Source organism: Leucoraja erinacea, chromosome 3 (genome assembly GCF_028641065.1).
Source record: "Leucoraja erinacea ecotype New England chromosome 3, Leri_hhj_1, whole genome shotgun sequence".
Lineage (NCBI taxonomy): Eukaryota > Metazoa > Chordata > Chondrichthyes > Rajiformes > Rajidae > Leucoraja > Leucoraja erinaceus.
The window spans coordinates 91,960,070-91,978,306 of NC_073379.1; the positions used below are offsets into that span (position 1 = coordinate 91,960,070).

An 18,237-nucleotide genomic window follows, 5' to 3' on the forward strand; every position below is an offset into this window, starting at 1 on the left:
AGTTAATTAATAGGTCAAGGGCCAGTGTTCTAGACTCCATGTTTGGGGCAAAAGATGCAAAAACGATGTTAGGGAATACTATGTCTTTGATTGATTGAAAGATACAGGCCCTTCAGTCCACTGAGTTCTTGCTGACCCTTGATCACCCGTTTACATGTTCTATGTTATCCCACTTACCCGTCCATTCCCTACACATTGGGGGCAATTTAAAGAAGCCAATTAACCTACAAACCCATACGTCTTTGGGATATGGGAGAAAACTGGAGCACCTGGATGAGACTACACAGAGAAACAGCCATGTTCAGGATCAAACTCGGGCGCCTGGCACTGCGAGTCAGCAGCTTTAACAGATGTTCCACTGTGCCATCCGTTTTACACAATCACAAGTTCTTATCTGGTATTTACTACTGTTGGGGCAATGGGAACAACCTACAAGGTTGTTGGTGAAATAGTATTACATTATGAATTTTGCACATATTGGGATTTGCAAATAAATGATAAATTGGATAAATCTGTAGGACTGGTAATTCCATATGTTTAAAATAGGCCAATATTTCATTGGGTGATGGTCTTAACTAGGGATTTAGTAATGCCAATCGACCTGAATTCTTAATGCTGTGCTAATATACCTTTAGTTAAATGGCAAAAGGAAGCACGATTGCCTCCCACCGGGGAACAATATCAAGAGCTATGTGGAAAGAACAGGGGCAGAGAGTGCCAAATTGATCCCCTCCGAGTCGACACAGACTCATTAGGTGAAAGATCTCCTTCTCGGTCACGACCATTCCGTGACTCCACATTATTGACACTGAAAAATATCGTGCGTCAGTTTTGATACATTGCAGAACATACCTCGTGCCTTGCTGTCTCCATTCTGCTCAATTGTTATGTTTCTATATACAGTTTTGCAGATATTGACAACACTACCTTGCTCAATTATGATATGTCACATTAATGTTCTCAAATTGGGTATCATCTGGAGAGAAATTGGTAAACTTGGATCAAATTAATTATAAAATTATTTTAAATATCAAATAAAACAATAGTTCTATGTGCAGCAGAAACAAATCCATGATTATTTTAAAATGTCATCTTTAAATTTAGATTGCTAGCATCTTCTCATTAAGACAATGGCAATGTGATCACACACCTACACACTCAATCACATTCGATGGAAATATGCACAATCTATGGCTTTCTGGACTGGGTGAGGTCAAGAGCTATATAATTTTCTGGTTGTACTCACTTAGCTTCTCCAGACAGCCGTGACTGCACTGTAATACCATAAATTCCAGAATCTCACTAGTTTTATTATGCTGCAGTTAGTTGTATTTCATTTATTATGATGGAAGGTTAATAACTTATTTCCAAAATTAAAATTTTATCCAGCAGAAAGCTTTTCGAAGGGAGCAAAAAAGCCCCAAATTATTTTCCATACAATTGCAGGTACCAAATAAGTACTTTACAACGGGTTTCTTCATGGAAGAGGAGACTTCCAAAGTGATGTAGGTGGGGAGATAGCTGAGACACTGGATATGTCAAATGTTGGTAGTACAGCAGAAATACTGGCTGAAACTAAAGTCGGTCAGTCGCCAATACCAGATGGGGTGTATCCTGGGATATTGAGGGAAGTTCAGGAGGAAATCGCAGGGGCATTGATTATTATCTTTTAATGCGTTTTAGATAAAGGGAGGGTCGCAGATGACTGGAGAGAGACAAACGTTACGCCTTTGTTCAATTTTTTTTTTAATGAAGTGAGGATAAAGGCAGTAACTACAGTTTAACCATTGGAGGGGTTTTTCCACAACATTATTCTGAGAGGATTAAGTCATGTGGGTGAAAATGAATTAAAGCAAGCCAACATAGATTCACCAAGTCAAAATGGTGCTTAATCAATTTGTTCGAACATTTTAAAAAGGTTAATACAATCAATGTAGTGTATGTGGACTTCCAAAAGATTATTAATAAGAATTAAACATAACAAGCCTATAGGTAGCATAGATATCAAGTTGACAAAGTAACAATTAAGAAGGTAGAGACAAGGCATGGACATTGTTTGAATGGCTTTCCTCTGCGCTGTAACCATTTCAATGAATCCGTTGTTCGAATAGCTAAGCTTATAGTGGAAGCTTTAAATTTTGTTCAGCTATACACAATCAAATTAAGTACCATTTCATATTTTTATTGAACAAAGGTGTAACGATTGTCTCTCTCCAGTCATCTGCGACCTTCCCTATATCCAAAATTCACTAAAAGTTAATAATCATTGCACGTGTCATTTCCTCCTGTACTTCCCTCAACATCCCAGGATGCATTCCATCTGGTATTGGTGACTGACCAACTTTAGTTTCAGCCACACAATTTAGAGTGTATTAACTTTATTATGTTTTATTGTTGAGATAATCACACTAGAGATTATAACCAATAGCATTATTTCAATGTTTAAGAGGGAACTGCAGATGCTGGAGAATCGAAGGTTACACAAAAAAGCTGGAGAAACTCAGCGGGTGCAGCAGCATCTATGGAGCGAAGGAAATAGGCAACGTTTCGGGCCGAAACCCTTCTTCAGACTGATCGGGGGCGGGGGTGGGTGGGGACAAGAAAGGGAAAAGGAGGAGTAGCCAGAAGGCTGGGGGATGGGAGGAGACAGCAGGGGGGCTGAGGAAGGGGAGGAGACAGCAAGGACTAACAAAATTGGGAGAATTCGATGTTCATGCCCCCGGGGTGCAGACTCCCCAAACGGAATATGAGGTGCTGTTCCTCCAATTTCCGGTGCTGCTCGCTGTGGCCATGGAGGAGACCCAGGACAGAGAGGTCGGAGGCGGAGTGGGAGGGGGAGTTGAAGTGCTGAGCCACCGGGAGGTCAGCTTGGTTATTGCGGACCGAGCGGAGGTGTTCGGCGAAACGATCGCCCAACCTCCGCTTGGTCTCACCGATATAGATCTGCTGACATCTAGAGCAGCGGACGCAATAGATGAGGTTGGAAGAGATGCAGGTAAACCTCTGTCGCACCTGGAACGATTGCTTGGGTGCTTGAACGGAGTCGAGGGGGGAGGTAAAGGGACAAGTGTTGCATCTCTTGCGGTTGCAAGGGAAAGTGCCCGGGGAGGGGGTGGACCGAGAGGGAAGGGAAGAATTGACAAGGGAGTTATGGAGGGAGCGGTCTTTGCGGAAGGCAGATATGGGGGGAGATGGGAAGATGTGGCGAGTAGTGGGGTCACGTTGGAGGTGGCGAAACTGACGGAGGATTACTTTTTGTATGTGACGGCTGGTGGGGTGAAAGGTGAGGACTAGGGGGACTCGGCCCTTTCAATAACTGTCACAAAGCGGCAGGATAGACAAAAGAGACGGGGAATAGCACCTTTTTTACGATGGTACCAATCAGGAAATATTTAGTGCAGCTGCAAGTCTTGAAATCTTTCATCTTTGTAACTATCATGGTCACAAACATTAGGCTTCCTCAATTACCACCTTCTCTGTCACCTTGTCCAAATGTACCTCTTTAGCCAAGTCTTTGCTGACTATCCCACTCTTTCCAAATGCCAAGTCTGTGTCCAATCTTAAATGCAAACAGTTCTGATGAAAGGACATTACTCCTTTCCTCTTTCACCAAAATTGCTGCCTAACCTCCTGAGTATTCCCAGTAATTTTCTGTTGTCACTTCAGATTTCCAGCACCTGCAGTATTTTACTTCTCATGAAAAATGTTTGTTTGCTTCTGTTAAGTATCATCTGATCATTTGAAATGTTACTAAAGAAATGGAAAGTATTGGCAAGTTGAATATGCCAAATCAAGACATGGCAGATAATGGGTTGCAAATTATAAAGGGCCTGTGATAGTGTGTTAAGGCAGCACTGTTTGGCAGCATACATCAGACTTTCCAAGCTCCTCCAGCAGTGACAGTTGAGGCCCAATTCATTGTGTACAATGAACAAGGCCATGCACAACAAACTTCAGATACAAGCTCTGGACAGCTCACCAAAGAGTTATTAAGCAGTGGATTGATGCTGTCAGTGCGGGAGAGGGGATTGGAAATGAAGGACAGAATTACAGAGAAGTGGCAATTCTACTGGCACTAGATAGGGGATGGAGTAGGTGGCGACCACAGGCAGCCAGGAGATGGTTGTAGCAAGGGGTCACTAAGAATGGAGAGAAAAATAACTCGCTGGGAAGTAGATGGTAACTTCAGGTTTCATTGCAAGTCACTAAATAAGACCTCAATCTTCTACTTAGACACCACTGTATCATGAAAAGACCGTACCAATCACAAGGCTCATCCTCATGGAACAACCTTGTAATGTCATAACATGCCTTACACTCTGTGTCCACAGTGGTCTCCATGCTCATATATACATAACACAGAGAACATAGAAACATAGAAATTAGGTGCAGGAGTAGGCCATTCGGCCTTCGAGCCTGCACCGCCATTCAATATAATCATGGCTGATCATCCAACTCGGTATCTTGTACCTGCCTTCTCTCCATACCCCCTGAACCCTTTAGCCACAAGGGCCACATCTAACTCCCCCTTAAATATAGCCAATGAACTGGCCTCAACTACCCTCTGTGGCAGAGAGTTCCAGAGATTCACCACTCTCTGTGTGAAAAAAGTTCTTCTCATCTCGGTTTTAAAGGATTTCCCCTTTATCCTTAAGCTGTGACCCCTTGTCCTGGACTTCCCTAACATCGGGAACAATCTTCCTGCATCTAGCCTGTCCAACCCCTTAAGAATTTTGTAAGTTTCTATAAGATCCCCTCTCAATCTTCTAAATTCTAGAGAGGAAAGGAGATTGAGAGGGGATCTTATAGAAACTTACAAAATTCTTAAGGGGTTGGACAGGCTAGATGCAGGAAGATTGCTCCCGATGTTGGGGAAGTCCAGGACAAGGGGTCACAGCTTAAGAACGGAGTCCAGAAGTCCAAAAGGGAGTGACCTACATAATTCATATCCAACACGCCAGTAATTTAACATTATCCTGCAGAGATCTACTTCGTTACCGCACTCTTGATCCTCCAGCCCAAACTCACAGATAACTAGCCAACGCACTTTAAAAAAGATGCATTGCCTTCAATGGCCAGGGTATTGACCATAAGATTCAATGTCATAATGCAGCTTTGTAGGACTTTGGTTAGGCCACATTTGGAGTATTGCATGCAGTTCTGGTCTCTGCATTACAGGAAGAATGTGGAAGCTATGGAAAGAGTGCAGATGAGATTTACCAGAATGACACCTAGATTAAAGGGTATTAGCCACACAGAGAGGTTGGACAGACTTGGATTGTTTTTTTCTGGAATGCTGGAGGTTGAGGGAAGACATGATAGAAGTATATAAACTTATGAGGCACAGATAGGGTAGACAGTTTTTCCCAGGATGGAAAAATCAATGATGCTAGGTTAAACTAATCTTCTTTGCCCCATAGAGAAATACCCGAGCCAGGGAGAGTTGTGCAGTCAAATAAAGGGAGAAACAGATAGCGGCTTCCGTCGCACCCAACTATACAAGACCATAAGATCCGGACAGTCCACCAACTCAGCACTGGTGTGTGATGCTCAGGGGAACATCATGACTGGTATTCATCTGCACTCTTTCCATAGCCTCCACGTCCTTACAGGAATGGAGAGACCAGAACTTGACACGGCCTAGCTAAAGTCGTATGAAGCTGTACTATGCAGGTGCTGCCCGTACCCTACAATGGCCCAGACTCAGAGTACCAGCCAGGATGCTTCCCTGTGCCCCACACACCAGCGCCGAGTAACTGAACTGCTCATCCCAGCCCACCAGCAGCCTGTACACACTGCGGCAAGGACATGTTATTGCTGCAGCAGCGGCAGCAAATCGCAGCGAATCGTGGTTTTCAGGACAGCAGCATTGTCAGTTACACATCTCTCTGGATATAATGCTATAATGACCCAGGTCAGTGCTGATTCGATTAGCTGCTTGGTTTCCTGGCACACATCCTGCGCAATCTGCAGGGTCCCAGTGCAACATACAGTGGTTGCATAATGGCACAATCTCTAAAGGGACAGTGTGACACGAGTCGTTTTGAATGGGTTCCTGTCCCTTTAAAGAGTTGTTTTTTTGTTTTTTTTAATCCTCACCTTAAATTATTCTCATCAAAACCTACAGCTTAGATTGTGATGGAACGGCAAGAAAGACAGATGGAGAATATCATGTGATATTATATCAATACGATTGTAGAACATTAATTTAACAGTATTTTCCACCAGATGGTTAGAATTGCCAAGTTATTAACTGTGCTCAGAACATGACATTTTGACTATTTTAAAACTGAACTACCAGTACAACAAAATTAGCAGACTGTTCTTTAAATACACAATTCAATTTCTTGAAACTGCATAAAGACTGCAATTTCCTTAATGGTGGTCACTAGAATTAGGATAGAGAGCATAGCAGCATAGTAACTTCTGGTACAAAGTCAACATAATGAAAATAATCATCAATTTCAGGAAGTAGGGTGGCATCATGCCCTAGTCTATACCAAAGGTGCTAAAGGGAAATGATCAAGAGTTTCAAGTTCCTCTGTATAAATATCACAAAAGATTTGTCCTGGTCCAACCACATTGATACTATGGCCAAGACATCCAAGTCATCTACTACCTCAGCAGCGTATAGAAATTCTGCAAGTCCCAACAGCTTTTACCAATTTTTATAGATGCACCAGAGAAAGCATCTGAATCAGATGCATCACCGTTCTACCAAAGACACAAGAAATTATAGCGAATTGTGAACACAGCGCAGTCCATTGCACATCAGCCTTCCTCCCCATCATCTATTTTTCACGATGCCTTGGGAAGGCAACCGGCATAATCAAGGATCACTCACACTCTGGACATTCTCTCTTCTCCCCTCGCCCATCAAACATTAAATACAAGTTTGAAATCACGGACCACCAGATTCAAGAACAGCTTCTTCCTCACTGTTATCAGAATCTGAGTGACTTGTGCTGCAGCATGTAAGAATTTCATTGTTCTATCTGGGACAAATGACAATAAAACACTCTTGACTCGTGAACTCTCCTTATGGCCCTCGCACTTTTGTTAACCTGCACTTTCTCTGTAGCTGTAACACTATTTTCTGCACTCCACTTATTTCCCCTTTTTACTACCTGATGTACATATCGATGGTATGATTTTCCTGAATAGCACGCATATATATATATATTTTTTACTGTTTCTCAGTACAGGTACCATAATAAACCAACATCAATACCAACAAATACTAGGAAATGCAAATCCTTTGTCGTTGGACTGACCCAAACTCAGTTTCCTACCCTTATCAGATCAGTTATTCCAAGTCACTTGAATCCTTTCACAAGCTCGGACAGTCCATGCTGCAATTATCCACAGTGAGATGCTGAAAGCCAGCAGTACTGTTCTTGGACATATTGTCATTAAAGTCTTCATTACGAAACGAGTATTGAAGTTGATATTTTGGAAGCCAGACTTCTAATAATAACTTGTCAAGAAAGAAGTGTTCTTGATCCTTGTTTACACAGTTTTGATCTTTCATCACTCACCGTTGTCAAACTCCATTGGTCACCTGGGTTCCTGCAAACTGATTTTAAGATCAGCATCCACACATTTAAATCCTCTCAATGTTTTTCTCCCACTTTCCCCAGTACATGCACTACACTTGTAATTTTGCACACCTCTCTTCTCTCCGACCTCCCAATGTACCTCAATTCTCTGCTCCATAATGCATACTAATCTTCAAACCAACATGTCTACCATCCCTACTTTTGAGTGCCTTAAATCCTTGTTTTGCCTCATGTCCTCAAACTCGTCCACTCCTCTCTCCTTAAGTGTCCATTTTGTCCTCCATCCAATGAGGTACTTGGCATTGCCTTCCTCTGACTGAGGGATGCTGTATGTTGTTGATTCACACTGTGGCAATGTAATTAAACAAAATATTCTTGAAGCACCAAAATATGAATGATAAACCAGCTCAATTAAGCATTTACCCGTCCATGTCTGAAGACACTGAGCATGACAAAATGATTATTTCTTAATTTCATCCTTAATTGTTTTAACAAATAAAATTAACAATCCCAAAACAATTAAGGAAAGAAATTGAGAAATATCATTTTGTCATGCTCAAAATGTCTTCAGATATATAGGCATTTCAATATAATTAAAGGCTATAATGATACTGAACTGCCCATCATAAAAGAGGAGTAATATAGAGTATTAAGCACAATAAATTTAGAGCATTAAATTGTCATTCAGAATTTGGAAATAATATGTAACTCTATCTTACAATTAAATATTGTGAAAGCTGTGAGAGTAATTGCTTACCTTTCACAAGCTCGGACAGTCCATGCTGCAATTATCCACAATGAGATGCTGAAAACCAGCAGTACTGTTCCTGGACATATTGTCATTAAAGTCTTCATTACGAAACGGGTATTGAAGTTGATTTTATTCAATGCTCCAATACTCCTTGATGAAGCATCCGTAAAAAGTTTGCTATGCAACAGCATTACTCTAGCAATCAGGTAAAGCCTAAGAAACATTGGTATTGATAAGATTATATCCACATCTGCTATTGCTGTAGATGTTGTGTACGAAAAGGCAAGGCGTGCTGTCCATATGAAAGTATAGTTTCCAGGAATTGGGTGAATAGCACATACCAATATTTCCAAACAGATGAAAAAAATCCGTTCATAAGTCATGGCTATTCTCCAGTCATCTGCGCCATTGTCTACCATGAATAACTGCAAGAAAATAGTATAGTGTTACCAGCCTGATCAATTTTCACACCAACAATTAGTAGTCACTTTATGCATAAATCGTGACTTTTTTCCAAGAAATCATCTTCAATTAGGACAATAAATATGGTTTTTTTGGTGAGACTCATGCTTTTTGGGCATTTGTTCAAGTGATGTAGAAAAATAATAATCTGTAGCTTCAATGGAAAGGATAATCAGGTGGGATCGATAAATACGACATGTTTAAATTATCATCCAAAATTAAAATACCACATCACTTTCATTAGATTAGATTAAAAAAAATAAATGGACAATATAAACTAAACACACTAAATTCTCAAATACAGGCTAATATCGACTAACCAACAAGCAGTTATTTCAATAATCACAAAGGAATCTAATGGATAGCTGCCAGTTCATTGTTTCAGGGAAAGTCTGAATTAAATGAAGTGTGCAACTCTGGAGTTGATTTATTTCCCATCCTCCATTCTGTTGATAATGGTACTATCAGTCTCAATATTCTCTTATTCTGATACTGCAAACATAAAATAACATTTCCCAAACTATTTTTACACTCAGTCATTTTTGTATTTCTGTTAAGTGTATATTTCAACAAATTGTCTAAAATCAAACAGTCGCCAAGGGAAAGTGCACTTGCTGAATCATCTCATAACGTTATGCAGGCAGCGTGCTGTCAAAAGCTACCTTAATTGGGGACAGTTCTTTCAAACAGTCGGTACTGATATGACAGGCTAAGTGGCCTCCTCCTGTCCTGTAAAATTCTGCTAGCTGAATAAGAACTATGATAGCAAGAAGTGCACAATTCTAGTTATTGCCATCTTTACTGCCATATTTTACACCTTAAAGTCGGTGATTAAGGGCAGCTGGCAGCCAACAGCTGACGATATTGGCAGCACACCATTAGTGACACTATGCAATTTTACTTCTCTGCTGCTGCAAAAGAAATGTGGGATTTTGTATTGTTCCAACATGAATTCACAAGGCTGGAATGCACGATTAGATTTGTAGTAGGACTTGTAATTACTGCCTGTAATTCTACATCTACTCTAACATACCACCATCATAAACTACGCAGCTGCATACTGGAAATTGCCACAACCAATGTTAAAAATGGGAGGCAAGTCAATGCGCTTTCAAAGAGGGGACAATTAATCTTCTTACATCTTCCGAGACCATGAATGTGAACATTTGATGTGATCAGGCCATCGATTCACTGCATCAAATTCACTGTCAGAGCTTTCAAGGTTACACAATATGGAGCTAGGGCATGCACACAAGGTCAACCAAAAAGGGACATCAGAAATTCCAAGACAGAAATAAGACCTATATACCTCAGAGAAGGCTTCTTACTTTCTTTTTGAAGTAGCTACTCTTGCAAACAGGTCACAGTGATACCTCATCCGGGAGAGGTTTTGAGGGTATAACTGGGATCTTTGGCCTTTTAATCCTTAATACACCCTAGAGATTTTCACTTCATGGCATATGCACTACCTTTCTTTGACCCAGAAAAATGCATCACCTCACACTTTGTAAGGATTAAATTATATCTGCCATTTCTCTGCTCAAATTATCAGCTGATCAAAATCATTCCGTAGGCCGACTCTTTTTCTCACTTTTAACACCATCCATTTTGGTGTCATTTGCGGGTTTACTAATCGTACCTCCGACATTCACATCAAAGTTGTTAATGCATATAACAAATAGCAAGGATTTCACTATTAATCCCTGTTGTCACTGGTAACAGGCGTTCAATCACAAAGCAGCCCTTCACCATCACCTTCTGTCTTCTATCAACAAGCCAGTTTTTGATCCAAATCGTCAACATGCCTTGGATCCCATGAGGTCCAACCTTCTGGACTGAACAAAAAAATCCCAGAAATCTCTTTTTGTTCATTTGTTCTCAGCTCCTTTTTGCCTTCCTTCGTCTTTTAATATTTAGTTTAGTCTCTTTTAGTTTAGAGATTAGTTTAGAGATACAGCATAGAAACAGACCCTTCGGCCCACCGTGCCGGCACCAACCAGCGATCCCCGTACACTAACACTATCTTACACATACTCGGGGCAATTTACAATTTTACCAAGCCGATTAGCCAACAAACCAGTACGTTTTTGGAGTGTGGGGAAAAACTGGAGCACCCGGGGAAAACCCACGCAGGGCACGGTGATAACATACAAACTCCATACAGACAGCAACCGTAGTCCGTATCGAACCCGGGTCACTACTGCTGTACCACCATACCTACATCTTTGGGATGTAGCTCTGAGTGTCATTGCTTGGAGTTAACTCTCTCAATTTTCTTCACAATGTGCCCGTTCTTACAATGCTGGTAATGTGAAACTGTATTTATTTACTTGCAATCAAGTAATTTGTAAACCCACAGGATAATTGTCAGTGGACATTTTTTCCATGCCCGTTGTTGTTTATGATGTTGTAACACGAAGCACTATGGAAGCTATGACAGGAAGCACTATGGAAGCTATAAAGGGTAACGACCATTACAATGGACGAGTAAGAAAATCCCGTGTAAATTCAACATCATAAAGTGGAGACGAGAATTCTATGCTTCTGGATCAGGTGCAATGACATGTGGAAGAGGCTGGGTTACACAAGACTACCTGACAACTGATCTAAACTGGGTTTCAAATGCAGGATTATAGCCAGTAAATCACTTGATCTGCAAAAAGGAGATGCTTTGATAACACCATATTAAAATTATCTGAACTCAAATGGCATTGAGGGGGAAACCTCACACAACTAGACCTTCTTTACCAAAACTTTTTTTAAACATCAGGCGCGCTTAAATAATTAAAAAAAAAAAGCTATATCAGCAGACCGAACAGTACATTCCATGTTCTTGTGAATGTGTATCTAATCATATTTCATTCTGCTGCAGCCTTGAATTCTGTTCTGCTAAAGGGGATGCTTTTAATCATTAAATTTTCAACAACAGCTGTTCCTCGAGTCTCCAGAATAGTAAGTGGAATTAATGTAAAATATTCATTTTAATGCATCATAAGTCAATAAATAAAATATTCACTCGATACATAAATCACTATATTATGAACCATCAAAAAGATCAATTGAAAGTGCAAAAAGGTAGCATATTAATGACTAAGGTGGGAAACTAAATGTAACTTAGCCATTTGCAACGACAAAGGATGCTCATCGTTGAACAGGGGAATGGGGGCTCCCCGTTTGATTGCAACCTTGTCGTGGTCGGGGAGCTTGTGTGTCTCAGTGACCCCTAGAGAGCTATGCCAGCGGGAGATTAGTCTCCTGTTAGGGTCTCCCATGCTGGGCAGGTCAAAGGGTAGAGGTGAGACGAAGTGCGATCCACCGGTCCTCCAGGTTGGAGGTTGAGTGATGAAGCCGAGTTTTAGTTAAAAATATAAGAAGATATTAAATTGGTTTCTGGGCTAGCTTACAGCTTATATTTAGTGTCAAATTAGGCTTTCCTCAGGTTGCGGGGTGTGTGAGATAACATTGTCTCCCAAGTGAAGGAGCTAGAGAGATATCTTTGAAAGTAAGATGCCATAAACCAAATGACCAATGTTTATGGGGGAGGAGGCAATAAAGGAAGAGAGAAATAAACAGTCACATCTTTGTAAACAAATTACCTATGTTTATGAGGGACCAAATGACAGAGGAAGCAGCGAAGAGAGCTGGGGTGGTCTATTTGGAGATAAACAAATGGACAATGTTTTTAGTATATCTTGTACCATGTAAAAAAAAGGTTTGATGTGATGCATTCTGTGGAAACCTTTTCCAGTACCTCTGACCATGACTAATGTCTGTGGAATGTGATAAGCGGGGGTAAAAAAACCCTATTTAAGGCAATGTAATACTGTTGTTCAGGGAAGGTGGCTGAGCACAGTCAAGTGTCTGTGTTGGTCACTTGACTGGAGTTCTCCCTCCCTTCCATCGGCCGATGTTAAGTAAAGTTTTGAACTGGTCTACCAAACAGTTTGTGTGGTGTCTGTTTATTAAGAAGCGAACCTGGTTTAGTAGTTAAGATAAGTAGCTTTTTCATGAGCACAGGGCTAACAGCCCCGTCTCGTAAAACAAATATGTTACGGAAACAGCAACTGAAGGAAACAACACAGGGGAGACAGTGTTGTACTCAGCAAGGTATGACGAGAAGCACAGAGAAGGAGTAACCATCATTTTAAAGAAATGAGTAGAGAATAGTTTGACAGAGTGGGAACCTGTCAATAGAATGGAGAGACTCATGAAGATCAGAATGGGGGGGGGGGGAAGCAAATTAATACATTCATCATTCAGTGTCATGCTCCAATGAAAACAATAGTGTTGATAATGTTAAGGATGAATTCTATGAGCAACTACAGGCCGAGCTAGAAAACACACCAAGACATGACATGAAGATTGTGATGGGGGACCTGAATGCCAAGGTTGGAAACAACAACACAGACCAGGATAGAGCTGTGGGGGAGGGGAAGGGCTGTGGTACTATGAATGAGAATGGAGAGAGACTAATAGAACTCTGCACCACTTACAACCTAGTAACGGAAGGACCCTCTTTCCGCACAGAGACATCCACAAACTGACATGGTACTCGCCAAATGGAAAGGATAAGAATCAGGTAGACCACTTGACGATTAACAGCACATGGAGATGCTCATTACTTGATGTTAGGGTGAGCTGATGTTGGTAATGACCACCACCTAGTCCCGGCTGTTCTCAAAGTAAAACTGAGGAAAACAGGGAGCAAAAAGACAGCAGGCAACAGTCTGACGTTGAGAAACTACATGACCCAAAAGTGAAAGGCTCTTTTGTGTTACAATTAAGGAACAGGTTTCAGGCACTAGCAGATATGGATGATCACACAGAGCCAAATGCAAATGATATTAATACTGTGTGGGAACAAACCAAAATAGCTTATGTGAAAACCAGTGAAGCCTGCCTGGGGTTTAAGCAGAAGACAAAAAAGGAGTGGATGACTGAACACACATGACAAAGCACTGAAAATAGGTAAACAATTAAAGAAGCAAATAAATGAGACAAAGTCCAAACGGCTGCAAGAAAGATACGAGATGCAGTACCAAGAAGCAAACAAAGCAGTTCAGAGGAAAGCCAGAGCTGACAAACGGGCGTACCTGGAAGATCTTGCTAATCAAGCAGAAGATGCAGCTGGGAAAGGGGAGCAAGGGAAGGTCTACAAGATAACCAAGATAATCTGTGGCAAAAATCGTCGAACCACTGAGACAGCAATTGTAGACAAAAAGGGCCGGCCTCTAACAACAGAAGCAGAACAAGAAGCTCGCTGGGCGGAACACTTTAATGAAGTACTGAATAGAGCACCGCCAACAATAAAGGCTAACACCCAACAAGCAGAGGATGGCCTGGACATTAGCACTGAACCACCAGCTAAGGAGGAAATTGTTACAGCCATTAAGTCTCTCAAAAGTGGAAAAACCCCAGGCCAAGATAACCTCAATGCAGAACTGTTTAAGGCAGACCCAGAACTTGCAGCTGAAGTTTTTGTACCACTTTTCACAGCTATTTGGGAAAGGATATACCTGATGACTGGTCAGAAGGAGTCATCATTAGGATACCAAAAAAAGGCAACTTTTGGAGAGAGATCAATCTTGTGTAACAATTGGAGAGGGATCACTTCTATCAATTCCAAGCAAGATTCTGGCAAAGATTATTATACAACGCATCTCAGAAGTAGCAGACAAACAGCTCAGGAAAGAACAGGCAGGATTTTGTGGTGGGAGGGGATGCATTGACCAGATATTTGCCCTTCGTAACATTATAGAACAGTGCACAGAGTGGCAGAGACAGATATACATCAACTTTGTTGATTTCAAGAAAGCATTTGACAGCATCCACCGAGACAGCCTGTGTTTGGTGTGTTTTCTAACTACGAATGTGTGGGATCCCACAGCATATGGCCGAAGTAATTAAGAGCTTCTACGACAACTTCTCTTGCAGAGTGGGGAACAGTACTATGGAACCACACATTCCAGGTGAAGACAGGGGTCCGACAAGGGTGTGTGATGTCGGCACTACTCTTCAATATTGTTGTTGACTGGGTGATGCGTCAGACAACCGAAGACCAAGCAAGCGGCATACGATGGACCCTCTTCTCAGCATCGGAAGACCTTGATTTTGCCGATGACTTGGCTCTGGTCTCACACACTCACAAACACATGCAGGAAAAAACATCCCGTCTCAGTGACTTTGCACAACAAATTGGCCTGAAGATAAACTAGAAAAAATCTGAAGTAATGACACTAAACATCCAACACCCCTTGACAATCCGAATGAATGGAAACGATCTTCCCATGACTGAGGAGTTTACCTATCTTGGTAGCAAAGTCAGACACGATGGCGGAGCACACAATGACACCAAGAACCGGCTAAACAAGGCTAGGAATGTTTTCAGAATGCTAAACAATGTATGGCAGTCCCAGCAATACAGTACCAAGACCAAGCTGAAGTTATACCAGAGCTGTGTCCTCTCCACCCTCCTATATGGCTCGGAATGCTGGAGAATGAGAGCGAGCGACGTCAACCAGCTGTCAGTCTTCCATACTACGAACCTGAAAAGAATCATTAGGCTATTTTGGCCAAACACCATATCCAACCAAGATCTCCTTGCTCAATGCCAACAAGGGAGCATGGACACCATCATCATGAGAAGGCGCTGGAACTGGATTAGCCATATACTGAGAGGAGAACCACACAGCATCCCAAGAATAGCCCTGCACTGGACACCGGAAGGGAAAAGGAAAAGAGGAACCAAAACCACCTGGCGTCGAACTGTAGAGGAGGAAATTAAAACAATGAACCTGACCTGGGGTAGTGTCCAGAAGATAGCCCAGAACACACAGGAACGGAGGACCTATGTTGCTGCCCTACAAGCCAGGAGGCACAATAGGCAGTAAATAAGTAAGTACAGGGGACACAGTGGTGCAGCTTCTTGAGTTGCTGTTTCACAGGCAGTGACCTGCGGAGGTGGATAAATGTTTGGAAGATCAAGGAATTGAAGGCTATGGGGAGCCAGCAAAGAAGAGAATATAAAGCCTGGGATAGATCAGCCATGATTATATTGAATGGCAGAGGAGGCTTGAGGGATCAGTGCCACCGCTTGCTCTTATTTGTATGTCCTGAGGCGAGGATAATTGATCAACAACAATCAAAACCATCTTCCTTTGTGTAAGGCTTTCCCCTCAATGCCATTTGAGTTCAGGTTTGAAACGGCAAAATCTTCTCACACCTTTTTTGAGTCAAGGTTACTTTAGCCCATGACAATATCAGACCAGCCCAGGTTGGGAGGTGGATGTATGGTTGAAAAAAATGTATTTGTCCTAAGGCTTCTTTTCATTCCTTCATCATTCATGTGTTCATTTATTTTATTTTTTTATTTTCAGAAGCATAACATTGTTATCATTCTTACTCGAGGAACTGAGGAATTGCTCAAAGTAACACATCTTTTTCAAAAACAAACAAACAGAAGAGACCCAAAAATAATTGGTAGATTCTTGGACCTGCTAATCAATACTGTTAACTTCAACAGGATTTGAGATTGTGGAGTCACTGAATCAAAGAGAGATTCACCATGGAAATTGTCCTTTTTCTTAACTTCACCCGATTCACAACAATCCTCCCTCACTCTTTTACACAAATTCTACACTAATCTTATTTTATTCTCCTCATATTTTCATCCCCACCACCACCACCACATTGATTATCCTGAATTGATTAAATATACTGTGATTATTAGCAGATTGCTGGACCTCCTGGGTACCTTCCTCCAAGCATCTGTTCTTTAGGTCTCAAGTCTTTTGTTGGTCTTTGGCCTGTATTGCTGTGTTTAATTCCTTTGATGCGAGATGGAGTTTCCAAACAATATCTCTAAGGAGCACTTTATAAATTCTTCTACTCAGTTATGAATGGATGATTTATTGATGCTGGCACGGCACTAGATATGCACAATAAAGGAAAAGAGTTCTAACAGCCACTAATATCACCAGATTACTAAATGAGGGGGAGAAATCAACCTTTCAAAGCATTTTAGAATATTAGATGACAAAATACATTATTGAATAATTATGCTAAAAGTTTCAGAAGTAAGAGATTGATTATTTATGTAATCCCGTAATTTATCTAAGCAATTAATTAGAATTGGGATCACAGCAACTAAATCCCTTTTCTCATTAATTACTCACCGATTTCTAATTATAGATCAGATTCAGTTCCAACTGTATTAACTTTACCTTCATTTCTTTTTCCAATAATATATTCAATGTAGAACACTGAAGGTATCTGATCTTTTACAGACCCTTTTCTTATCACTGCTAATCATCCATATTTCTGTTTTACACAGTCAGTAATCTCTTTCATTCTTTTATCTCATGGTCTGAAGTACTATATTACTAATAGGGGGAAGCACATCTGGTTGTCTTAAATTACACATTAGGCAGTGGAAATTTTTTTTAATGAGGACCGTTTACATTTGTTGCATGATTTACATGGGTTCAATGCATTTGCGGATGAAAATAGAAAAACATAATATCAGCCATTGAAATATGCAGTCAGCTGCGAAATCCACCATATTTAATTCATATTTTTGTAAATGTGTCCTATTTGCTACCAGATATATTCTCACAATACAATTTCTAAACTGGGATTTGAGAAACAAACTACGGTTTAACGATGGATTTATCCATGGCTTTCAGAATCATATAGTGACCTACAAAATAAATGGATATGTGGTGTACAGTACAGAGACAACGATGGATATGTGGACACACGCTGACTCACTGCTTCAGAAAATAAATAAAATAGAATGAAATAACTATATGCTTTCTCAATTATTCTGTTTGAAGAACTTTCTTCCTCATATATCTTGCTCTACTTCTTTTGTCTTTCATTCAATTTTAAAGTCAAAATCAGACATACAAAACCAACAACAACAACAAAAAAATATGGTTGCAGGCACAATTTTTATTGCAAATCTAGACCGAGTGCAGACCCGTTGGGTCCGTTCCCTCAATGTAATATTCCACCACTCACCCATAGCCTCCAACTGCGCAGGCGCAGGTTCACGTTGTGACGCCAGTGATCCCCATTGTGAAGCGAGTCAAGTCAACACTCACCCAACTGCGTAGTCGCGGCCGGCAAGTGGGAGCGCGACTGCAGCGTTTTTAAAGTTTAAAATGGCAATAACTTGTAAAATATAAGATGAATGTGAACGCATCTCACTCCCCCTCTTCAGTCCCCTATTCCCCTCCTCTATTATCCTCCCTTTCCCCACCCTCCCCTGCTTCATCCGCTCACTCCCTCCTCTCTCTTCCGCCACCCCCTCCATTACCTCGCCGTCCCTCATCCCTCCATCCCCCAGCACCCGCTCTCTCTTCTTCACCCTCCCTCTTCTTACTCCCCATCCCACCCCCCCCACCCCCTCCCTCCACACCTCTCCCACTGCTCTCCTCTCCCTCTATCCCCCACTCGCTACCT

General features: G+C 41.3%; 1 protein-coding gene across 2 annotated transcripts in view; it reads right to left on the reverse strand.

Moving 5' to 3' along the window:
• LOC129695829 (small conductance calcium-activated potassium channel protein 2-like) overlaps positions 1 to 18,237 on the reverse strand; it is a 127,226-nt gene that overhangs the window by 88,636 nt on the left and 20,353 nt on the right. The window contains exon 3 of one of the 2 annotated variants that reach the window (XM_055633184.1): positions 8,317 to 8,735. The exons of the other annotated variant lie outside the window; for it this stretch is intronic. Coding sequence (XP_055489159.1) covers positions 8,317 to 8,735 — 419 coding nt within the window. The remainder of the gene's footprint in view (positions 1 to 8,316; positions 8,736 to 18,237) is intronic. 2 annotated transcript variants of the gene reach the window in all.